This window comes from Solanum pennellii, chromosome 6 (genome assembly GCF_001406875.1).
Source record: "Solanum pennellii chromosome 6, SPENNV200".
NCBI classification, from domain to species: Eukaryota; Viridiplantae; Streptophyta; class Magnoliopsida; order Solanales; family Solanaceae; genus Solanum; species Solanum pennellii.
Window position 1 is genome coordinate 58,506,273 of NC_028642.1, and position 24,483 is coordinate 58,530,755.

Here is a 24,483-nt window from a genome sequence, read left to right on the forward strand (position 1 = left end):
GAATTATACAATTGCAGTGAAATACAATTTTCTCTAGCTTTATACAACAGAAGTGTATATATTGTGTTTCTGTTTTTGTATAAAGCGAAAGAAAAACATATATCGTTTTGCTATACACTTAATATTGCAGCGAAATAGGCAGTGAATTATACAATTGTGCATTATACAATTGCAGTGAAAGTAGGATAGCGAATTATACAATTGCAGCGAAATAGGCCAGCGAATTATACAATTTAGGCCAGCGAATTTTACACTTGTATATGTATAGCGAATTATACAGTTTTTATGTTTGCTATGGAACACAATTATGCGAAGTTTGCTATAGCATACAAATATGAATTTTTTGTTTGCTACATGTGAAAGTTGCCCTTATGGATATACATGCGGCCCAACAACTCTTCTAATACCAACTTCCAACCCGATCCACTGGTTCGGATCTGTCAATGACCGAAACTTTTCCAATAAGCTTTTCCTTTTTACCTCTATCATCTACGCACGAGTGTATCTTTTCCGTTTATCGTTTCCACAAGCAAACTGATCAATTGATTTTTCGGCATTAACCCATCGGCGAAGATGAAGAAGGAGGATACCGTGAAGCTAATCAGCCGTGAAGGTTTTGAATTCATCATTGATAAGAAGGCTGCTATGGTTTCACAGACTATTCGTAACATGCTCACCTCTCCAGGTCAATTTCCCTTTGTTCAATTTCAATTAGGGCTTTTTTGGGGTCCATTGCGATTTAATTCAATAATCGTTGTAATTGCAGCAGAAATGTGATTCCCTTGATTGGTGCGATTGTTATTTTCTGTTTGGTGTTTGATTGTAATTGGGATGTGATTGTAACTATTTGTAATCTGCTTGTTACAGGGAGTTTTGCTGAGACAGAGCATGGGCAAGTGACTTTTCCGGAGATTAACACCACCATTCTTGAGAAGATCTGCCAGTACTTTTACTGGTCCCTTCAATATGCAAGGTCATATCTTACATTTAATTTAAACACCATAAATTACTGCTATGGTTGTCCTTTGTTGATTTCTTAGTTATATAAATATAGAATTCAGGTTTACCCCTTTAATTCAGAAGGACTTATAACTACATTGGGCATTATTTTTTCATATGTACGATTTGACTGTTTTTTCTCGAGTCCAGGGTCAATTAGAAACAGCCTCTCTGTTGAGGTAGGGGATAAGGTCTATGTACACTCTATCCTTCTTAGACCCTGACTTTGAAGGACTACACTAAGTACGTTGTTATAATTTGATGTATGAGCAAGGAGCCTAACTGACAATAGTTGAAAATCCATGAGCATGTAGGGGTGTGGCCTAGTAGTCAATGAAGTGGGTTGAGAGCCATGAAGTCTCAGGTGACCAAAACATTAGGTTATTTCTTTCCATTTGTCCCGTCCTAGCCCTGGTGGACATAGTTACCCAGTCCTTTTTGCTGATGGAGTGGCAGGTATCCCCTGGAATTATTCTAGGTGTGCTCAAGCTGTCCTGGACCCCATGGTTATAAAAAGAATAAAAACCATTATATTGGTATGTTTTATCCATGTTTTAGGCTTTTCAGATGTTTCTGGTTTAGTAATTTGTGAGCCCTAAGAGGAGCATTTGCATTATTGTGTTTTTGATTTTCAATATTTTCGATAGCATACATAGTTTTAGATCTGAGAGCTCCTCGCGGTTATATGAAATAGCTGTAAATAGGGCATGCTCATGAACTTGTATTCATCTATGTAAAGCATCTTTGAGGTTTCCTCATATTGATCATGATATATATTTGTCTTCGCTAGCTTCCAATATGTGGTAAACTAGATTGTAGTTTCTTTTTGGTCCTAAATGGTGGTCCTAATTTTTGCTTGCATTTGCTTTGAAAATAGTCAGGGTTAGAAATCCTAAGTTGCTGAAATGTAGTTTTGAAATTTATCACTGAGTGAAATGAGGGCATATGTGGCTTCTAGGTTTATATTCATGGAAATTTGGGAAGTATGCAGGATTATGCAACTTCATCAAGAAGGGTCTCAGATTTTATTAAGTAGGCTCAAAGAAATGAATGAGTAGGGTTGCAGTGTAGAACCAATGGAACAATGCAAACTCAACAGGCCTTTCACCACTTGTCTTAATTTTTCAGCAAGTAGTCTCAGAAATGAATAAGTAGGGTAGTATTCTACAACCAAACTCAAAGAAATGAATGATTAGGGTTGCAGTATATTACCAAAACAACAATGCAAAATCAAGAGACTGTCAACCACTACGACTTCCTTTTTACCAAGTAGGCTCGAAATGAACAGATAGCCCTGCAGTGTGCAACCAAAAGAACAGTGTGATTCTGAGACTTATGTCCTCTTCAACTTCTTATTATGATGTTTTTTCTTACTGAAAATTTACAGTTTTGGGAACTTTTTGGTGTTACTATCCATTGTGGTACAACTACCTGCTTCCTTGACTACCTTGTAGCACTGAGGAGGAGAGCATTGAATTTTTTATATAAGACGGTTACCACTTCAAAACTTAATCTAAGATGATGCTTTACTGAATCGAATTTTGCTTCATCTACAATGTTTGGGGAAACCATTTGTTTTGGTCCATATGGTAGATAATTTGTTGTAAATTAGAGATTTTCGCACAGATAGTGGTGCATGCTCAAGTAGCACATAGTTTTTTCCAGTATCTTGCTGCTTTTTTGTTCTGTTGTAACATCTATATGAGTTAGTGAGCTAGCTTCTAATAGATCTCTTCCAGTATCTTGCTGCTTTTTTGTTCTGTTGTAACATCTCTATGAGTTAGTGAGCTAGCTTCTAATAGATCTCAAGTATTCGTGGTTTTGTTGTGGATCACAATCTGGAAGCCCCAAACATGAACTATTATTGAGTATTGATATTCCTATCCTTTTGATCTTATGAAGCAACTCCTTCCACTTCTTATATGCAGTTGATTTTGTTTGGTTGTACTTATATGGATTTTTTTTCATCTGCAGTGGCAAGGAAACAGAATTCCATATTGAGCCTGAGATCACATTGGAATTGATGATGGCTGCCAATTATTTGCACACCTGAGGTATTACTTCTTCTCCTTGGGGTAAAATTCCTGATGTACAGTGTTTCCTTATTCTTTCTTGGTAATACTTTACGAGCCAAAGATTCACATATCTGATCTATCATCTTTATAATCTTTTGTGCAATTGAATCTTTTCTGTTGCCATTTATAACTGTTTTGTGTTTCATTTCTTGATTACCTCCCTAGTTTGTTCGTAACTGAGTGTACATTTCCCAGGAACAATATTACTTTGGGGCCCTAAGGTATAGAAGTTTGGAAAAAGCATCAAATTGCCATTGGAGCTGGTAGGATGTTGATATTTTTAGTTGTTTCTGACGTTGGCACTGTAACTTTTGGTACATATGTTGTCCTCTTCTGCTGGAGAATGTAATAGTATTAAGACATTTAGGGGCCTCAGTTTTATCTGTTCCATGGTTAACCCATTTTAACAGCAGAATTTATCCCCGTGTGGATGAATGTTCATGTATCATGTGGTACTTGAATTTTTAAGGCTCTATATACTTGACGTGTTTAGATGCTTGAAGGGCTACTTGAGATCCTCTTTTAAACCTTTCTTATACTACTAGTAATCTGTCCCCGTTTTATTGACAATTGTTGTTTGTGATCGATCAACACACACCTATAATCCCTCCAATCTCAAACTTTAATTGCTTACTCTCAACGCGAAAAAAAAAAAAAGAAAGAAGGGGAAGGGCTACAAGCATCAATGGTGTTACTTTCACGGTTCAAATAAGTAACGTGAAACAACATTACCTTAGTAAATGCTTTATGAGTCGGACAACCTTATTTACGATCGTTGTCTTCAAGAAAACCTCATGTAAGGATTATGATCCTCGAAATAAAACACGTCTACTAGTTTTAAACTTTTACATTTCTCCTTTTGTTTTGTTTGTTGTGTAGAGGACACTTCCAATAAATGGAATAATACACAACGTTTTGTTTACTGTTATATTCGTGCGCCGGCAAACACACAAATTTAAATCTATGGATTCATATTCAAGTCAATTTTTACGCGTTCTGTTTAATGTTGTGATATACTAGCTATTTTCTACTAGGATGTATCGATCTTATTTAAGGCTTGGCAACCGAATCTGTATATTACATTCTTACAATTTACATTTCTTTTTCTTCTGTTGTGTGATACTGTATTATGTTGATGTGGCAACAAATAGCCAAAAGTGGACGTGCCGGAGTGGTTATCGGGCATGACTAGAAATCATGTGGGCTCTGCCCGCGCAGGTTCGAATCCTGCCGTCCACGTTCTTTTATTTTAATGTAGATATTAAAAGTTCAAACTTCATTTATTTATTAAAAAAATATTCAAATAATGGTTTTTGAATCAAGTTCAGATGAATCACAATATAATTACAAACTTTAACTCATAAATTTTAAATCTCGCATCGATTTAATTTATACGCTAGAATGGATCTTTTGAGATACATTTTGAAGGTGTGGATGGGGGTGGAGGAGGACTTTTTGTTAGTTTGTGTTGATTCGATGAGTGGTAGTACTATTTGAGATTTTTAAAAAAGAATATATAAATTGAAAACATGAAAGAGAAAATGGGGTCAGCACTAAGAAAGAAAGAAAAGGACTATTACTGGTGATTTATCTCTTACATGTCTCTGTTTTTTCTTTTAATAGATAAGCTTTTTAACGTTGTTAATTGCCTCACATACACTAGCTTTTAATAATTAAAATATGTATATCACACTAATGAGGAAAGCCACATATATATTGGACCCTTTTCGATTGTTCTAACATTTTTATATTTAAACCTTTTTCATAGGTAGGGGTCATCAATAATCAAAGGGCCAAATATCCTGTCTTGTGCACAAAAAATATTATGAAAATTGACTCTACCAAGACAAGAGAGCCAGCCATATATTATATTCTTTTTATATATATATAAAATCTCTGTGTGTAAGAGATAAGAAAAGGATGGGTATCAAATCTTGAAGTGTAGAAAAATCTATTTAATTCTTTCAATGTAATCTATATTCAGATAAGGTGGGCGTTTAGTTTATACTGAATTATACAAATGGCATTATACTTATTTTTTTCTAAACTATGTTCGATTTACAAACTTTTTTCACAGATTATTCTTTTTTGGCAATTGGATTATTCTGCAAGTTATATAGTTAATGTGTATGGGATAGCTTAACTATCCGATTGTTGAATTTTCCTACAAAGTATGAACTCAGAAATTGATAGTTCTAACTCTATTTCGACAAATATTTGGTGATGGTTTAGCTAGAAAGTTTAAATATATATCTAATGGTCTAAGTAGAAAACTTAAAAAATGAAATATTTACGATTGTTTGGTAGATTGTATAAGAATAATGTTCAATATAATATATTAGTAATATTTGCATTAGTTATACATAGTATATTTTTTTATGCTTTGTTTGGTTGGTGTACTAAAAAATAGTATGTATTGTATAAAAATATTTATTTACAAAAGTAACGTCCACAATTATGACAGGAAAGATGTAAAAGCGTTTTGAGGGGTGATTGGGTCTTTAACCATATTAATGCATGTATTAGATCCCTTTCGCTATTACTAATACCTAGATATTCATGGTATTAGTAATGCACTTCAATACACAATGAAGTGTATAACTAATGCAAGCTTTAGTTATACATTATCATGGAAAAGTATACAAACAAGAAACTACTAATACACAAATTATGCATTATTTTTACTCTTCCAAACAACTTTATTTATCCTTCACTTTTTTTTAAATTTATTATTAAAAATTGAATGAATCAAATTAAAAGACAATATAACGTAATACAAAACACCATTAGCTATAATGAGCCTTGTGCAAATATGAATCAGCCGAATATTTTATTGCCTCTAATAATATATAATTGTGTCTCTCACAAATTTGTAGACAAATATCAGTTACTTAATTCTAATTTTTTTTGCTAAATTGAATCCAAAATTAAGATGTGATTCGATCATTAAGCTACTTTATATTATATGATAGGGGTCCATAATAGTGATTGTTGTGGTTTTGCAAAATTATTTTCTACAAATTGTGTGACACTCCACACATTGATTTTTTTTTTATATATAAAATAAAGTTAAAAGATACCAAAAATAATTCAAGATTCGAATATTTTAGAATCTGAAAAGAAGGCATGAAAGAGAAACTTGCAGTAATCAACTAAGAAAAGAATATTTGGATAATATTTTATTGATATTAAAACAAAAAATATTTAAATTTAAAGTCAAAGTTAAAAATCAATACTCCTTCTATTTTATATTAATTTGTCCCTTTTGATATGATACATTCCTAAACTTACCTCATTACCCATATTTTAGAACTTTTAATTTGACCTTTTACTACATTGTGTGATTATTTAATATTATTGTATGGTTGAATTTGAAGATAAATAAACAAAATATAATATTTCATGAGATAAATTATGTCATTTCAGTATCTACATTGAAATTAATATGCTTAATAAAATATATCTCAGAATTATTATCTAGAAAAGGAAATTATTCTACTATAAAAAAATAATTAATAAAGACAATTTACTTTGCTAAAATAAAGTGTAATTCTATTTTTGATATATAAATCAGGTAAACAAAATATTAACTTTTAATATAAGAAAAATGCATAAGTATCTCTTCAACTTATGTCTGAAATCTCAGCGATACACTTATATTATACTAAGATTCTAAACTTACTTAATAAATAATTTTCTATTCCTTTTCGGCCAACGTGATATCATCTTGTGATTTCAGTATGTGTTGACATTTCTTTCAAGCTAGTGCCATGTAAGTCGAAAAGTAATAGAAAATTATTTTTTTAAAATAAATTTAAAAGGTAACAGGACTTAAATATAATATAAATGTATTTATAAAATTTTGTGCATAGATTGAAAAAATTTGTGCATTTTTCCTTTAATATATGAACCAAAGTAAAATGAATAGGAGAAATAGTAACGTAATCAATTTATGTAGAGCTTTCAAGATTTCACTATTTATTTTTTCCCGGGTTCTTTTTTTTCCTCAAAATTCTCATATATTTATTCCCTACTATACAAAAATCTGCATCTTCAATTATTTTATATAGAGAAAAAATCTTCGTTCGGTACTTTACCTTTCTCTTCAATGGAAAAAAGTAGTAAGAAGAAGCAAGTGGGTTCTGCTGATGTTTCTGCTTCCACCGGTATTTTCTCTTCAATTTTTCCACCGCCATCTAAGGTACTTATTTCTTATAAGAACAAAATTAGAGTAGTATATATGATTTTACTTAATACTAAAGTTTATAATTCAATGGAATAAGAATTTGGGAATTTGGGGTCAAGGGTTTGATTATATGATTCCAAGTTATTGTTATGTGTCTAACAGAAAATAGAAGTAGAAATAAGATGCAATTTGCTAATTGAAGTAGTGGAAAGATATGGGTTTGTTTTTACTAATCAGAATATGGCAATTCCATCAATTTCTGTGAACCAGAGAAACTCTGTTATCTAATTTCTGTGATAGAAACCTGTGAATGAAATGTTAAGAGGTGGTTTATGGGTATCTAATGGTTTCTACTCCAATTTGTGCTATTACTTTCTCCTTGTGGAATAGTTGATGTGGGTGCTTGTGGCAGAGTTAATTGGTAGTTATGTTGGTGGAAGATAGCACGTACCTTGTGGAACAGTTGATGTGCGTGCAAAATTTGTGATCAATGCAACTTGTACTCTTGTAGTTAAGGGGTTGTGATTTCGAACATTTCAGATATACAATCAAATTCAGATACATAAGAATTTGGGAATTGGGGTCAAGGGATCTTTCGATGTTCTTGTAGTTGAGGGATTGCAATTTCATAGCATTGGAGAGGTAAAGGATTTCTTAGCTTTTCTTTGTTGGGAGGGTTTGGTAAGTAAAGCAGAGTCAACTTGAATTCCTAACCAAAATCTGACAGTCCTTTAACTCATGTAAACACCAGAAACTCTGTTTCTAAATTTTTATGATTCTGTCATAAGTCATGACTTGTGATAGTTGTAACAATATAGAAGTTTCAGCTGAAAAAAGTGTTTTTGGTGGTCAACTAGGAAAGCAATTGTGATAGTTTGAAATAGCATAGTATCGATCTGCTTGTGTGTTCTCCTTTTTGAAAATAAAAGTAAAAAACTATTGAACTATCTCATCTTCCACATTCCTGTAGGTTATGGGAAGGAAAGCTTCGGCAGCTGAACTCATACAATCTCTGGAGAAACAGTCATCTGGTTGTAGGACATGGAACAGATCAGCTACAGGTGTCTTGTATACCTTGTGATCTCTCTTTTCCGCATTCTCCTTCGTCCTCTCTTTGTTCACCTCATCTAATTTATGTGTTATTTTCCAATCTATTTTTACACCTGATTCTTGGAGAATCATTGCGGTACTTCACGTTCTTGATTCTACCGACATAAGATAAACCTATAACATATAAGAGATTCTCGGACACCTCTTTCCATTCCCCTTCCAATCAGTTGGTCACGCTTGAGCTGTAATTCTTGTGGTAGAAATCCAAACAAAGCCTTAAATCTGTAACTTGTACTACGAGTTATGAATAGGCAATAGATGAAAGATGTATGACTCCGTGTACTTATGATAAGCTTTTATACACTGGAAAACCAGTGTGGTGGTCTACCACTACAATCAGTTTCTTTTATCAGTTCTATAATCATGAAGCGTTGCTTTCATTCCTAGGTTCTAACTTGTGGTAACTTGATCTTTTTGCTTGAATATTCTGCATTCACACTGAGATAGCAATACTTCTATTGTGAGATATATGATAAAGTAGTGTCTAAAACATACATCCTTGAGCAGCTTATGTGACGAAAAATAAACAAGCTGCAGGGCATTGCAGATCCAGTAAGGAACATGAGTCACTTTTTCAAGATAGAGGGGAAACATGTCCACTAAGTTCTTCTCTCTTATATGGTGGTCAAGAGGACATGTACATCAAATCATCTGATGCTCATAAAACTCTATCATATTCTTCTGTGAGTTCTTTTTCTTATAATCATCTTCATAATTTAAAATATGCAATGTGATAATGCTAACTCCTTTTGATGTACTTATAAACATTTCAGTACAAGAAGGAAGGAGGAGAATACGATTCTAGTGGAAACACCCAATACAGTGCATCTAGAGGAAACTGGTGGCAAGGTATGCATGTTGTTAATTATATTGCAATTATTGCAAGTACTCATCAGTGGTAGCTAAGTTTTTTTGCAAATTCTTGTTTTCAGGGTCACTTTATTACTAGAAACACGGCTTCTGATCCCCCAAGATGTGAATTCCCATTAATTTAGTAGAGGTAAGTTAGTGAGGGACATCAAAAGCTATTCCATTGACCAAATATGCGTCTCTGATGTCGGAACCTTTTATCTTGAAATATTCTAATTTAATTTTAATGCAAATTCTGAACTTGTTATCTTAGTTTTTTCTTATGTTGAGCAGCACAGTTTATGATGATGGTTGTCTACTTCCATATTGCTTACTCTTTTACCCACAAAATTGTAACGGAGTCATGTTGAAACTTGCTCTATTTAAAGGGGTGGGGGCATCTTCATAAAGAAAGAAATACATCGTTTCCAAAATGTATCTTGTTTTAGCTAAGATGTTGATAATACAGTACATATATAAATATATTCTTATTTTTACTTCTTCCTGTAACACCATGATGTTATTTTGTTGCGCTGCAAATGATCTTTCGTTCCATAATTTCTTGATTAATCTGCAGGAGTTCTGGAAGTCTTGGAAGCAGGTTGCTATAGATTTGTTGAAGACTACTAGTACGGCCATGTGTTGACAGACTCGAAACTTTTTACTCTGGGATCTCTTGATGGTTATTTGAAACCTTATATGACATGGACCTTTTAAATCTTTTTAGCTCTGTACTGTGCCTTACAAAGCAGGGACTGTGGGAACTACATCTCTATACTCCTTTTAACTCTTCGTATGCAAGTGAATAAGTTCTTGTCAAGACTTGCATGAAATTAGTTCTTTGGAAATCTACTGTGCAATGAACTTGCATTGCCTATTCTGAATAAGATTGATGGTTGATATATGTATGGGTCTGATGGCTTGAAATTCTATTTATTATTATTATACATAATAGAACTGAAGAACATATTACCTCATCTCTTTGCTGACAATGATTGAGCAAGGTCATAAGAATTTGGCAATGATTGAGCTACAAAGTATAAAAACAACAGAATTGGCAATGAAGTTAGAGACTTTCTTTTCTAAAGACATAATACCTTCTTCAAAGAGAAAAGAAAATTCCATTTTAGTGATAAATATTCAACCAAATAAAGGCATGCAAAACTATAGATATATATGAAGTAGATCCAGCAGCTAACATCAACTGGTATAATGGCGCCTGTCTTGCATCATTAAGGACAATTCGAAGTCCCAATCTTGAGCTATAAAAGGTAAAAAATTCCAGATTCAAGAATATGCAACCCTTGATCCAACCGTAAATTAGCAAAATCCAGGCTTGCAGGATCTATGTGTTAATATGACAGACAAAACACTGCTCTTTTATTCATTGCCACTGCTGTTTTTATCCTTTACGCCTAATATCCTGTTTCTATGCAAGAGGAATGATGAAACACGTAGTGTGTTGAAGCTCACAAGATCCATAGATACTGTTGGAACATCAATGCAGAGCTTTGTTGCAGCACTTGGGTTGGTGGAGTTTAAGGGCAAGCCGAGATAGAGTGCCATGATAAAGCGCGAGTTCATACTACTATGTCATCTAAAGCTGATACGTGGATGCTGGTTGAGCTCAATTTTGCACTTCTACCATCACTCTTTAGCAGGGAGTGAAGGCCAGGACTTATTATCATCTTTCTTCTAGTTTTTAATCATGTAAAAACTGATAAACCGAAAACTGAAGACCCCATTTCATTTCAGAGGCAATATACTGAAAACTTGTGACTTTGCAAAATGAAGGATAATGAGAAGATAACAACACTTTGCCAGTATAATAGCTCGGTGGCAGTTCCATTCAATAAGGATCTAGGAAGCATGATAATGGAGGCATGTGGGAATCTCCAATATTCGTCTGAATAGGAAAAGTTGAGGATTGATTGTACCACAACATCAACCCGTGATTATGGAATACTTTTTGGATCACACAACAATAAGAATCGGACAAGCATAATTCACAAACAATCAAAAAATTCTATCTAGTTTCATTCTTACCAGGATCAGATTGATGTGTGGAGGCCATCTCACTCAAAATGTAGTCTTTACCATTCAATGAGATCGATTAGGATAGCTAGTTATGGCAGCGTGATGTCTCCTTCATCTTTGACAGGTTCAAACTTGTTAAATTGTTGGATTTAGAATCCTTCATCATTGATGGTACTTCTCGCAGTGAAATACAATCTCTAATTCATACAAGATACTTTGCTGCTCGAGCTAATGCTAGTTCAACTTCCTCCTTTGTAGCTAAGCTTTGGAATCTTGAACCTCTTGTCATAAAACAGGGCTAAAGCGAAGACTGATACTACCTACTTCCCTTCAAGATTCCAAAGGTTAACCATAATGGAAGTAATTGAATCATTAGTTTGAGCAACAAAGTAACTTAAATGGATTATTAGAGATTGTATTACATTGAGATAAGTGCCAACAATGTTAAAGGATTTCAAATCATCATTTTAACAAGTCTTTAACTACCATAGACGTAAGAGATATCAAGCCACCATGACAAGCCATCCAAATCAATCTTTGTGCCTTGCAAGTGAACCATAATAATGCAAATACAAGCTATATGGCAATTTGATCGAATATAATCAAACCGGAATACGGGTTCCAACTGCTGATGTTTATGTGGAAACTCATTAACAGGTTGAATAGCCAGACTCATATTCAGGGAAAATTATACGGAGTACAAAGCTTACACTACACAAAGCTATTCGCAAAGCAATGTCTCTCGTGTTGCATTACCAGTAACTGTATTCACACCATCAGCAAATTTACAAAGGTATTCCCGTTGATCTTCTCTTAAAGGAACATCGGTGAAATCTGCCCCTTGTATAACGGAACCCTTGAAAGATGTATTCCCCGTTGTAAGTGCTCCTTCCAAATTAGCATTGCTTAAATTGACCTTAGTCACATTAGCTAAGGAGAAATCAGCACCTCTAAGATCCGCATCAGATAGATCAGCACCAGTTAAATCGGCATCAAAGAAGCTAGCTCCGAGTAACTTCGCACCTTTAAAGTTAGCTTGTCTGAGTATTGAAGTTTTAAAATCTTGTTTGATTAAAGTTTTACCACTAAAATCCTTCCCTGTTAGATCTTGGCCTCTTGTTACTCCAGCACCGTAAGGGCCTCCGCCTTTAAAGGCTAAAGCAGGATCTGAAGCAAAGAAGAGTGAAGCAGAGAGAAGAGCCAGAAAACTTGATCTTGAGATTGATTCACTTAGAGAGATGAAACCATTTCTCGAAGATTCAGCTGATTTTAGAGAAACCTGTGATGTAGCTTGATGAGTTTGTGGGGAAAAATGAAGTTTTGGATTTGAGGGGAGTTTTGAACAACAGAAGCAGAAGCTGAGAATTGCCATTACTGGTATGAGTGGCTATCAATGGTGAGATTTTTGTTTGTGATAATCTTCAAAAAGAGGAGATAAGAGAGAGTTCGAAAAAAAAAAATTAACGCCGCTGCCGGGGATCGAACCCGGGTCACCCGCGTGACAGGCGGGAATACTTACCACTATACTACAACGACATGTTGTTTCTTGATGTTAAAAAATAGTAACACTACCATATACAAACTTTTGCGTAGAAGATTTATCAAAAATAACCTCACTGTTGTTGATAAAATTTGTGCACACTCTATCCTCTTTGAACCTTTATATGAGATCACAATAACTCACGATGATTAGTCGACACAGAATCTCAAAAATACCTGGCTAATAATAAGATATATACATATATAGTTGACTATAGGTGTATATAAAATCGAATCGAAAATCAAATCAAATCGTAAATCGAAAAAAAATCTCGACTAGTGATTTGGTTTGACTTGATTTGGTGTTGGATAAAAAAGTCAGACTATATTTGGGTTGGTTTGGTTTCAACTAAAAAAACCAACCCTGCATTATATATATAATTTTAAAATTTTATTTTACGTAAAATACTTACTTTGATATAATTTTTAAATATCTCTTATACTTTTTCATAGTTTTAATCTTTTAATATATTTGTTTCATGTTTGGAAGTTAGAATTCTTAATGATCTAATAAAGATTATAATTCATACTTGTTGGTAATTATAATAAAATTTGAAGAAAAATCAAATTAATACTAATGCAAAAAGAAAATCAATTCATTACTAAGAATGACAATAATATTGAATATTTGTTTTTTAGTTTTACATAGATTTAGATAATTAAAATACATGATCTAATTTTACTTTCTTTTAATATTTAGTCATGTAACTAATACTTACTAAACTTATTTTAGCATGATTTAGTATTTTAAATTATGATCAATTTTATTATGATTTATTAATTTGCAATATTTGTTTTAAGCGATTCTATTATTATTATTTTGTTGGATATTTTAGTGTCATTAATCATATCATATTGGCTTAAGTCATCTACGACCACTTAAAGTTGTTCACATATTTCACTTAAACACCTCAACATGTCCATTTTCCTATTAGACACTTCAACCTTAAAAAATAAATACCTATCAAACATTTTTCTGACACCTAATTAAAAAATGAAGTGCGTGCAACACACACGCAGTTGATGTGGCAAAATAACAAATTAAACTACGACATGTGGCATTTTAGTTTAATTATCTTAAATAAATGATATTAAAATACCAAAAAATCTAAATCTAAAAAAAAAAAAGTTTCAACCAGAAAAAGAAAATGAAAAATCCACCTCACCCCACCCACCCCAAACCTCCCCTTCTTCTCTTTCCCTTAAAGATAACCCTTTCCACCATGGTTGTTGTTCATCTAAAAAAAAAAAAGTGGAGATTTTAACATATACTAACTACGAATATTTTATTTTTGTTTCTCTTTATCCCGTCTTTTCGTTCCTATTTGAAATTGATGTTGTTATTTTTTTACAAAAAATACGTTCTTATTAAATTTGATTTCGAATTTTGTTTCTACTTTGTTGTGGAAGAAGAAGGTTGTGTATGCGTCTCCATTTTTTCTGTTAAGGAGATGTGAATGATAGCCTTCGTTTTTTCCAGCAAAAAAATATGGATGGTGGTATCCATTTTTTCCGGCAAAAAAGATGTCAAGATATATTTTAAATCTGAAAAATTAGAACAACAACAAGAAGAAATATGATAAAACAACATATTAAGGCTTGGAATGTAAGGAATAAAGTGATGTTTGGATTTATTATTGCCTTGGAATTCTTATGTTAATGGTGGATTGTTATGAAGAAATAGGAGCAGGGTGGTGCAATTTTAAAAAGGAGGATTTGAAAAGATTGTTATTTTTAAAAAAAATAATAATGAGAAAAAAAGTTTGAAAATTGTTGATTAAATGATTCACGCGCTCACTAAGCCGTGAATCTCACTTTTTTGCCACATGTGCACAACGTGTTTAAATGGTTCAAATTCAGAACAGTCCAGGTGTTCAATAGGTATAGGTCCTAGTTAAAGTGTTTAAGTGAAATATGTGGATAACTCTAAGGGGCCGTCTATGACTTAAGCCTATCATATTTTTTGTTATTTTCTTGAGAAACAACTTAGATAGTTGCATTTTGATAGAACTAAAGAAATATTTGAAGTACAAGTAAATTATATGTTTGTATGAATATTTTATCGAAAAATCCAAAAAAAAAATAAAAAAATCTAAAGTTGAAAAACCCGAGTTTTATTGGTTTGGTTTGATTTATAAGTTCAAAAATCCAAAATAAAGATTTAATTAATATTTGAAAAACCCGAACCAACCCGATCATGTACACCCCTAGTTGGCTAATAAATTGTCTATCTTTCAAGTAAGCTAGTAAGGATAAAAACGTATCCGCATTCTTCACTTATATAAAGCAATGAAAGAATGATATGCGTTTATGTAAACAATTTCTTATCAAATCAAATAATAACAAATAAAAATAAATGATAGAAAATAATATATGATAAAAGTAAAATATAAATTTTTTACATAGAATCTCTGATAGGAAATAATATATGATAAAAGTAAAATGTAAAAAATTTACATAGAATCTTCAGGTTATCATCATCTAACACGTCGCAATTTGCGGCATATATCATGTATACTGTTGCATCATCATTTTGCTTTCGTAAGATATAGTATTAGAGAGATACAAAAAAATTTAAAATCCATTAATAATGTATAAATATTACATCAGCTTAATATGTTTATTAAATAAAATTACAGAATTATTTGTGTTGCAAGAGATTGATTATAATCGATTTAAATTTAATGAGTTTTATATTTAGATTCTTGGCAAACAAGCATGTCACCAAGTGTCGTTACAAAAATTATATTATGCATATAGAATACAATATTATTTGTATAAATCAATCTTTCTTTTTTTTAAAAAATATGTAATAAAGCTTTAAACATTCTTGGTGAAATTCATAACGTAGTTGTCAATTATTTAGGCAACAAATTAATTTATATTATGACAGCAACTTGTTTTTAAATAGTTAAAATTCTATAATTTATTTGATCATGTCATCACGACAAATGTAATGACAGGCTTGATAAGTATAATTGTGTATCTATATATATCATAGAATACGTTTCTAGTGTAGTGTGTATACATATATCAGAGTTGCCTTGCACGTTATTCTACCTTTGATAGAACAAACAACTTTAGAGCAACAACTTAATTAAGTGAAAGAAAATAGTAAGACTACTATTCTTTTGAATTCGTTTGATTGTTGGTCAGAGAATTAGAGTAATGCGAGCATTAGTTATTCATGTATTAAACTTACATAGGTTATTAGCTATATGAATTCCTAATAATTGAAAACAGACGACTGTATTAATTTGAAACATGAATAACTTACCTCCTAACCAACTATCAAAAATAATATACTTTATGCAGAATTTAATACTTGTATAATATATTTCTAAACCAGCTATCAAACGTTCTTTTTTGAGAGTCTAAGCCATATAAAATATGTATAAGTTAACCTAATACCTTGAATACCCAGTCAAATACTGCGATTAAATAAGTAGATGAAGTATGTCATTTGGGGGTGTAAGACTATATATTATAATGTAGAAAATTATAGGTTATAAATTTATAATGTAATCTATTTGCAATATGACACAGGAAAATGAAAGTTCTCAAATTGCAGTACTCTATCCATGTCATTATTAAACATGTAGAAGTAAGTTGACGTTAAGATAGGCTTAAAAAAATTGTTTAACACACCAAGATAATAGGTAAATGCACGTACATAAATTGGAAAAAGACAAGTCTAACAATTAGCTAAAAGGTACAACAAATTTTAAGAATTATACTACTTTAAGTTAGCTTGTTAAACTCAAAAGTTAAATGATTTTAACACGTAAATCTATACTAGTACTAGAGACCTTATTTTACTATAGATATAAATTGTTTTGATTTTTCCCCAAATACATATGTATATTTTGAGTAATTTAAATAAACCCGCGAAATTAACCTTAAAATATATGTTTTAGTTATATAGTAGATACTTACCCTAACAAATGTTTATATTAATAAATCATGGAAATTTTCTATAATTAAGTAATTATATAAAGTGACAAATATATATAAGTTAATCATAACTACATATTAAAAATAATATATATGAACATGTATTATGGGAAAAAGCTTATTCGCACCGCTGTTTACATCAAATCAATACAATTTTCATTATCACGTAATTTAATAAAGTAAAATAACTATAAATTTAAACACATGAAATGCATGTATTGATTTGATGTAAAGATTTAATGTAGATAAGTTTTAACATGTATTATGTATTTATTGGCTGAAAGACTTGACGTTAACACAATAACTTTTTATCTAAGTTAGATTAAAGCTCACAATATGTTAAAAATAGTATAGGCATCTGAATTATGGATTTGACAGAGCTTGGTAATTTTAATTTAAAACTCTTATATTTATATTTAACTATAATTTCATTAATATGTATCAATAATTTATCCAACATCTAATATTATAATAACAATATTTTTAAAATAATTTCATACGTGAAATCTGAAGAATGTGAGTTATACGTAAATCATAACTCTACCATGTAGAGACAAAAAAATTATTTAATCATATAGAAATTTTTAAACTCAAATATCTAGAAATCATCCACTATAATTATTTACCTTCTTATCCTTTCGAATCTATAAACTTAAAATCTTAATTCGGTCTTATAATCATTGGGCCAACTTTGGCAAGTGTTTCATTTTCCATCCTTAAATAAGTCATTTTTATTGTCGGTTGGTCCTCTGTTTTGAGTTTTGTCCACGAGACAACTACTTTTGTATTTGCTCCCTTTTAGATCTATGAGCATCTTATTACAAAAAAATATGTTTAGATAATTTGGCTTTCACTAACTTTCATTAACTCTTTTTTTAACTTATGTTGTGACACTTATGGATGCGTACAAGAATTACATTTTTTTAAATGCATGACTAGTTTTATTTTGGGGGTTAGTTTTGATTATTGAACTAATCCTTTTATTTTTGTCAAAACAAAGCTTGAACTAATCCTTTGTTGACAGTACAACAGCTGGTGATTAGCCTGGGCAACAAATGCTAGTGGATTTTAGCTTTGAAAGTTTATGATTCCACACCATTAACTTTTGTCTATACGACAATTGATAAAATATAATCATTCAAAAGGCCTTTTTCTTAGTCGAGACACATTTTCGATTTGAAGTTTATGAATTTTATAATAATTATAAATTATTATATGCAATAATTAAATTTGTAATTAGATATTAGTTGAAATTATATAATTTCAAAAAAAAAAATAAGCACAAAAATTATTGAATTAACATGAATAATAAATAACTTATAAATTAGGTCCCCTACTACGCCAAAGCACCGTATGATGCGTCGATAGTTAGACTTAGGCAATTTATTGGACCACTAAGATTCCAAGAACCATCTAACATGAATAACGTTTGTAACTTTTACACTTCAACACATAAACATATAGCGGATTTAAAATTTTAAGTCATCTTTCAGATTATTAATCTAATAATTAAGGGATAATTTCAAGGAACTCTTATTAAATTTAATTTCATAACATTGATTCTTTCGTAGTGTTTACGGTATTACGTTACCTTTCTTATTTTTGATTCCTACAAAAACATAAACTCATTGTTGAAACATGTGTTACACAGTTTTCCCTCTAATTACACATGGTATAAGTCAAAAGTTAGCCCTCATGCCAAACAAAACCAAAAAAATAGGAGAAGAAAAAGTTGAATAAAACAGTTGTTTCTCTTGTCTTTTCTTCTTTTATTGACCTTTGGGTTTAAAACATTAGGAGAGTGGGAATTGGTTACCAACTCAATGAGTCCACCATACAGGTATGACACTCCAAACCACTCTTAACCATAACCATCTGTAATTCTTTAGCAGCCTTTGTGTTAGGATAACTAACTACAACAATAATACAACCATAAAAAAGAAGCTCTTTTACGAAAGCCTCGAAAGGGCATCCGACTTCGATTTCAGAATTTTAAGTTTATAGTTTTCTAATCGTGTTTTCGTTGATTTTTCGGTGTCACTTAAATCCGTAAACTAACAATTGAAAGTGAAGTTGCTTAATTACTTAAGCAAGTCTTACTTGTCATGTAATTCGAGGATGAATTGTGTTTCTTCTTTGTCTTTCAGCATGACTCGAATCGTTAATTTGCAAATTGACATTGTAATTATTCAACCACTTAAGCAAGTCTAAGTTATCGCGGAACTGATAATTAAAAATTAAGCTCTGATGTAATTAGTACTCAACAAGTGGCAGTTGAATAAGGAGGCCAGACAAATGTACTGTCCAACCACTAAACCCTAACACTCGCGCCTCTTCTTTTAGCCCTTATATTAAGACCAAGTTCAACCTGATAGCCCCCAAACTCGTCCTTTCCCAAAAATTGCATCTTTTTTGCTGTATTTCCTCTCAAACGGCAAAATTCAACAACTTCACATAGTGTGTAATGATGGCATCTTATTCTTCTGTGTTACGTGGCAAAGAAGAGAAAGGTTTTCCTCCAACTCATGGTTTTGCAATGGAAGAACAGAAACAGAAGAAGAAAGTTCAAGATTTTAACTTTACAGAACAGAGAACAGATGGGTTGAAGAAAGTGAAAGCTAATTGGGGGAATGATTCGATTTTTGGTACTTATGGGTTGTCAGAACACTCATCTTCCTCTGGTTTAAGCAGCCCTTTTGGGTCTGAACTTGGCTCAACAGAAACTGATGAAACTGAAAGCGAAGAAGATGAAGATTTCATTGTTCAATTGACTCGGCAAATGGCTGATTATATGCTTAAAGACGATGACGAAGAAGAAGATGATGAAAATGATGAAAACAGAGTCCTCAATTCTACTCCTTATACTGTTCAGGTTAACTATATCTTCCTATATATTGCAACTTTTAACCTTTTTTTTATTGGTTTTAATGAATTTGGTTTTTCTTTTTCAGACATCAAACACATATGGGTTTGCTGGGAGTTGGTCAAATTACAGTTCCATGGAGATATGTTACTATAATCAAGAATCTTTAGGCACATATGTCAAGCCTGATACAGACTCTGTGAATCATCAAATGAAGAACTCTAATACTGTATTTTACTCTAGTGATGATTTGAAGAGACCCATTCAAGTAAGAATTTGAAATTTTAACAAGATTTTATTGGTTGTTTCTTGATAACTATTCACCATCTAACTTAACTATGTGTAGGTGTACCATTTGAAAGACCAACCAACAACAAGAAAACAAAAGCCCTCTAATTCAAGAGGAAAAAAAGTGAAGGGGACAACTAGTGAGTCAGTTCAGCTACTCAAAACTGAAAAAAACAACACACAAAGTAGTTCGACAAAAAAACAAACAGTTGGTGGGCATGGCCAAAATGGAGATAAGATTCATCATCTTCATCCTCAACATCCAGTACAGAGTACTGGAGCAGGCATTAGGGCCATATTTCTCGGTGGATCCGGGTCGATAAACGGGTCATCTGGAACTGGAGTTTTTTTGCCTCGCACAATTAACAATCCAAATCCTCTTCCTACTCCAACAACAGAACCAAAAAAGAAGAAATCTGGTATGTTTACTACTACTCCAATTACTTGAACTTTTTCAATCTCTACTCTTTTTTTTCTGTTATTGTTAAATTCAATTAAAAATTTAAAAACTGTGATAGAACAGTCCACCAAAATGGGGCTAAAAGGGACCCCATTTATGTTTCAATCAGTTGAGTTGCGTTATAACTTTGTCCGCCTACATTTTTTACTGGATCAAGAAACCTATCAATATCACAAATGAATTTTTCAGGTTGCCCACATGGATTACCTTCATTTGCTAGTTAGATTCCAGTATATATATTGTTGGAGCTATTTATTTTATTTTATTTTTTTAATACGGTACTAATTTTGGAATCTAACTAACTCAAATTATATTACCTTAAAAAGGTAAAAATCACAAGACGCTCTTTATATAAATACAATTTCATTCTCAAAACTCGAACTTAAAAGTTATATTAGGTAATTACTAGTTACTACTTAGTAGCTACTATCCCATCACACCTGTAGGAATTGTTTTATAGGTGGGTAGAACTATTTTATTTAGCTACGTAAAATTTAGTTATTAATTTTATAAATGAATAACTTATTTAGAACCTGCCATCAAACGACCACTTACCTTTTATGTTAATTTTATGTGTCATACTTTAAAGAACTTAGAAAAATGTTAGGCAGGATTTTATTCCATCCGTTCAAATTTAATCTTAAATCACCTTTTCATATTGATAACTTAGAGATATCTTTATTAGTATCATAAGGAATTTTTGCAAGTAAAGCATAACATTTTGTTTATCTTAGAACTTAAATAATAAATAAATAGTATATATATATCTTAAGCTAGTATAGTTTGTAAAAATCAGTCTTTATTTTAAGAAACAAATCAAGTTAATTCCTAGTTTAGATACGAAATAATCAAATTATTCTTTAATAATAAGTACATGTACCTCTCCCTTTTTAATTTATGTGATGCTTTTTGAGTCCTACATACTTTAAAAAAAAATTTTAAGAGTACTACGACTATAATAACATATTGTAAAGATCGAATCCACAAAAACTTAATTTTAGATTAATCATCATAAAATAAGCAAAGTGTGAAATGGAATTTTGATTATAACGATTTATTTATGAGGTAATATTTCATTGGCTGTTCTTCTGTGATAGGTACTGCGAATATACTAATATAATTAAACGTTTTTATTACTTTATATCTTACATATAATTCACATTAAATGACCACAATAGATAAGTGAAAATGACTTTAATTAAATTGGTACACTGTAAGTAACCTCAATTATAGATTCTAATTGATTCTATAAAATGAAAAGATTAATATTAATTTTCTTATCCAAGGAATCTGTATTTGAATCGAATTAGCCAATGTATTTACATGAGAATCTTGAAATAGTGGGATTAATCAATTTTAGTTGCTAAAGTTTAAGGCATTCACGCTAGACAACAACTAACTTTATATTTAAGTCATATAATATAATATATTATCAAATATTACTACCCCACCACGATTGTCAATTTATGGTTTTTTTTTTTTTTTTATGAATATGAATTATGATAGAGACATTTTTATAATAAGTACGTCATCATATGATAAGTCTTATCTGAATTGTTTTTGAGTATTTCATACCACATAGTGCTTCTAATACTTATCATAACTCCTCTTTTTGTCATAAACAATAATTGAGCTACTCTTTTACTGTTTCCTTTGCTAGATATTATTTTTATTCGGCTTCAAAATAATTTTTTTTAATAGAGAGTTTGTTAGAAATAATTTTATTTTTTGTTTATATAAATAGAAATAAAATTTGTGTATATTCTATCAATTTCTTCGTAGCCATTTGGTGAGATTAGTATGTTGTTCTTTTTCAAAAAAAATTTAATTCATGCTCTAACCTCTTCTTGGTTTAGCACCTTTTTATTGACTATCTACTTGAGTAGTTGAGCAAAGGTTCTAATTAAATTATATACTTTGTGAAGAGAAATTAATTACCAAAAAGATATTGGTAGAATGTCCTAAACCCTAGTGGTTTTTATTTTTAGTATTTTAATACATTTCATTTTTTCAAAATAAAATTGTCTTTTCTAGTTTTGGTTAAGCTATCAATATGAGTGGGTGTTAATTGGGGGTCCATATAGTAGCTAGGAAGAAAAAAGGTAATCATTATTTGTATAAAATATGGTTTCTAGTCCCTTCTCTAAGGGAACTTTTCAAATACTATTGGGACTTTTTATCCTTTTGAAGTATTTATAAGTTCTAATTTTTGGTCCTTGTGATATTTGACTGAATAACTAATACTCACAACGTTCAATTTATCGTTTTTCTTTTGTTTTGATTATTTTACTTATTTTTACTGCAAACACGTTTGGCTTTTCTTTGTATTTTCATGAGTTCCTTTTTGAATTTTTCAAATCGGTTTTGAAATATTTTTTTTGTATCGAGAATTTATTAGAAATAGTCTCTCTACCTCATAAGTTATATATCTGAAAGATCTGCATAGCCTCTACCTTTTTTATATTACTTCTTCCATTAAAAGTTGAACATAATACATAAAAATTAAGTGATAAAACAGTTAATAATCATGAGAACAAGTAAAGTATCAACATTGTCCTTTTTTAATTAATTCAAAAAGTAGATGACAATTAGGTTTCTTGTGTTGCATAATATGCAAAATAATTACTTATTTTACTAGTATATAGTTTAACAATCCAAGAACTAACAATAGAAAATACTTTATTGATGTCAAATGGACAGGAAGTTCAACGGTTCTAATACCAGCAAGAGTTCTACAAGCTCTACAACAACACTACAACCATATGGATGCTTTGTCTCAATCAAACACATGTGCTGTCTCTCCCACTCACTCTCCCAAAAATGGTAAGCGTGATATTTTTTATACTGTCAGATCAATTAAAAGATAAAGTACATACATATAATTGATCGTGAAAAATGGATTTACTCTTTTCTTCATTTTTTACTCGTTCATTTTAGACTTTGCACATGCCTTAAGAAACAATGATTAATATAAGATTTTAATTGTGGAAAAATGATTTAATGATCATTATTTTTAGTATAGCAGACAAGTAAAAAAGTGAAATGATGAGAGTAGTTTTCATAGCAATTGAATTGAAGATATTGAATAAAATGGATTAGAATTTAAGTTTTGTGCACGTTTGGATCATTAATATTGATAGTTTCGAGATTAGATGATCTGTTTGGTTAGAAACATAAATACTGATGCATGATTATGCATGATCTCTTAGATTTGGTTAATTAAAATATTGATGCTTGAATCTTAATTATTTTTTTTTAACAAAAAATAAAAATCATTTATGGTAATTGATTTGTTTGCAAATGCAGAGAATGAAACAGATAATTTGGTTAATGAACATTTAGAAGACCAAACAAGTGTGGTAAATGACCAAGAGATGCAACTACCTCAAGAATGGACGTACTAAACATGTTGATCAATGATTGGTATAAATAATAATAATTGTCATATTTATTGGGAAGCAACTAATAAGGACAAGGGTGCATGTGAAGAATATTCATCAAATGTCAAATAATAATGGAATCTTGTGTAGATATACATTATTTTATTAAAAATAAGTAATGATGTTGAAAGTGATGTGGCTTTCAATTTCACTAAGTGGTCAAGATGGATGATAATAACAAGTCGTAGGTTGTTGTAGTAGTTGTATTATACATACAAGATGTGGCTTGTTGCATAATTAGGATAATATTGTACTAATGGGAGGGATAAATATCTTATTTATGATGCCTTGTAGTAATAAAAATTGATTGGAGGTGTGATGTAATCCAATTCAAGAATGTAAAAAGGCAAGTGCAAATATAAGTTGTTCTTTTTATTGTTGTATGTATTGATTTTTTTTTTCCCTTTAAGAAAGCAAGGACAAGAAACTAGTTCTATACAATTCTCCTGTAAAATTTGAACACGCAAGTATCGGCTCATTCAAGGTGTTTGTAATTCAGGGATCTAAAACTGCTAAGTTACAATAATATATTGTGTTAAAGATGTTTAGAATATATTATTTAATCACTTTATGTATCAATTTACTTGTATATACAATATTTTCTCTGATACATCCTCACTTGCACATGGCTGCGCCCCTATATATAAATGTGAAACTTATTTGTAGGGGTATCGAATGAGCGA

The 24,483-nt window shown here is 31.2% G+C and overlaps 4 protein-coding genes and 2 non-coding genes across 7 annotated transcripts; 4 read left to right on the forward strand and 2 right to left on the reverse strand.

Annotated features, from left to right (window-relative positions):
• The first annotated feature begins 433 nt into the window (after window positions 1–433).
• Window positions 434–3,582, forward strand: LOC107021479 (elongin-C). The gene is made up of 4 exons (XM_015222151.2): window positions 434–685; window positions 868–973; window positions 2,974–3,053; window positions 3,270–3,582. The coding sequence occupies exons 1-3, from the start codon at window positions 574–576 to the stop codon at window positions 3,050–3,052; spliced, it is 297 nt and encodes a 98-aa protein (XP_015077637.1). The 5' UTR covers window positions 434–573; the 3' UTR covers window position 3,053; window positions 3,270–3,582.
• A 649-nt stretch (window positions 3,583–4,231) lies between these two features.
• TRNAS-AGA lies at window positions 4,232–4,313 on the forward strand. The gene has a single exon. It is a non-coding gene; the product is annotated as a tRNA-Ser (tRNA).
• Window positions 4,314–7,009: 2,696 nt separating this feature from the next.
• On the forward strand, window positions 7,010–10,166 carry LOC107023486. 2 transcript variants are annotated; one of them, XM_015224199.1, is made up of 6 exons: window positions 7,010–7,275; window positions 8,231–8,321; window positions 8,908–9,053; window positions 9,144–9,219; window positions 9,303–9,370; window positions 9,797–10,166. In XM_015224199.1, the coding sequence occupies exons 1-5, from the start codon at window positions 7,183–7,185 to the stop codon at window positions 9,317–9,319; spliced, it is 423 nt and encodes a 140-aa protein (XP_015079685.1). In that variant the 5' UTR covers window positions 7,010–7,182; the 3' UTR covers window positions 9,320–9,370; window positions 9,797–10,166. The 2 variants fall into 2 exon arrangements, with proteins under 2 accessions (XP_015079685.1, XP_015079683.1); XM_015224197.2 differs by having other exon boundaries at window positions 7,052–7,275; window positions 8,878–9,053.
• Window positions 10,167–11,780: 1,614 nt separating this feature from the next.
• LOC107023485 (thylakoid lumenal 15 kDa protein 1, chloroplastic) lies at window positions 11,781–12,726 on the reverse strand. Its single transcript, XM_015224196.2, has one exon. It carries the CDS (start codon window positions 12,626–12,628, stop codon window positions 11,978–11,980), a length of 651 nt encoding a protein of 216 aa, XP_015079682.1. The 5' UTR covers window positions 12,629–12,726; the 3' UTR covers window positions 11,781–11,977.
• Window positions 12,721–12,792, reverse strand: TRNAD-GUC. The gene has a single exon. It is a non-coding gene; the product is annotated as a tRNA-Asp (tRNA).
• A 6,277-nt stretch (window positions 12,793–19,069) lies between these two features.
• LOC107021265 lies at window positions 19,070–24,183 on the forward strand. Its single transcript, XM_015221890.2, has 5 exons — window positions 19,070–19,621; window positions 19,701–19,880; window positions 19,959–20,319; window positions 23,061–23,183; window positions 23,667–24,183. Exons 1-5 carry the CDS (start codon window positions 19,214–19,216, stop codon window positions 23,762–23,764), a joined length of 1,170 nt encoding a protein of 389 aa, XP_015077376.1. The 5' UTR covers window positions 19,070–19,213; the 3' UTR covers window positions 23,765–24,183.
• Window positions 24,184–24,483: the final 300 nt, after the last annotated feature.

Bases quoted from the DNA above. Each gene is read 5' to 3' on its own strand.
- LOC107021479 (XM_015222151.2), top strand. From the start codon at position 574: ATGAAGAAGGAGGATACCGTGAAGCTAATCAGCCGTGAAGGTTTTGAA. The intron at 686-867 runs GTCAATTTCCCT...TGCTTGTTACAG, and splicing joins TAACATGCTCACCTCTCCAG to GGAGTTTTGCTGAGACAGAG. The intron at 974-2,973 runs GTCATATCTTAC...TTTCATCTGCAG, and splicing joins TGGTCCCTTCAATATGCAAG to TGGCAAGGAAACAGAATTCC.
- LOC107021265 (XM_015221890.2), top strand. From the start codon at position 19,214: ATGATGGCATCTTATTCTTCTGTGTTACGTGGCAAAGAAGAGAAAGGT. The intron at 19,622-19,700 runs GTTAACTATATC...TTTCTTTTTCAG, and splicing joins CTACTCCTTATACTGTTCAG to ACATCAAACACATATGGGTT. The intron at 20,320-23,060 runs GTATGTTTACTA...TCAAATGGACAG, and splicing joins ACCAAAAAAGAAGAAATCTG to GAAGTTCAACGGTTCTAATA.
- LOC107023485 (XM_015224196.2), bottom strand. From the start codon at position 12,628: ATGGCAATTCTCAGCTTCTGCTTCTGTTGTTCAAAACTCCCCTCAAAT.
- LOC107023486 (XM_015224197.2), top strand. From the start codon at position 7,183: ATGGAAAAAAGTAGTAAGAAGAAGCAAGTGGGTTCTGCTGATGTTTCT. The intron at 7,276-8,230 runs GTACTTATTTCT...ACATTCCTGTAG, and splicing joins TTTTTCCACCGCCATCTAAG to GTTATGGGAAGGAAAGCTTC. The intron at 8,322-8,877 runs GTGTCTTGTATA...ATCCTTGAGCAG, and splicing joins ATGGAACAGATCAGCTACAG to CTTATGTGACGAAAAATAAA.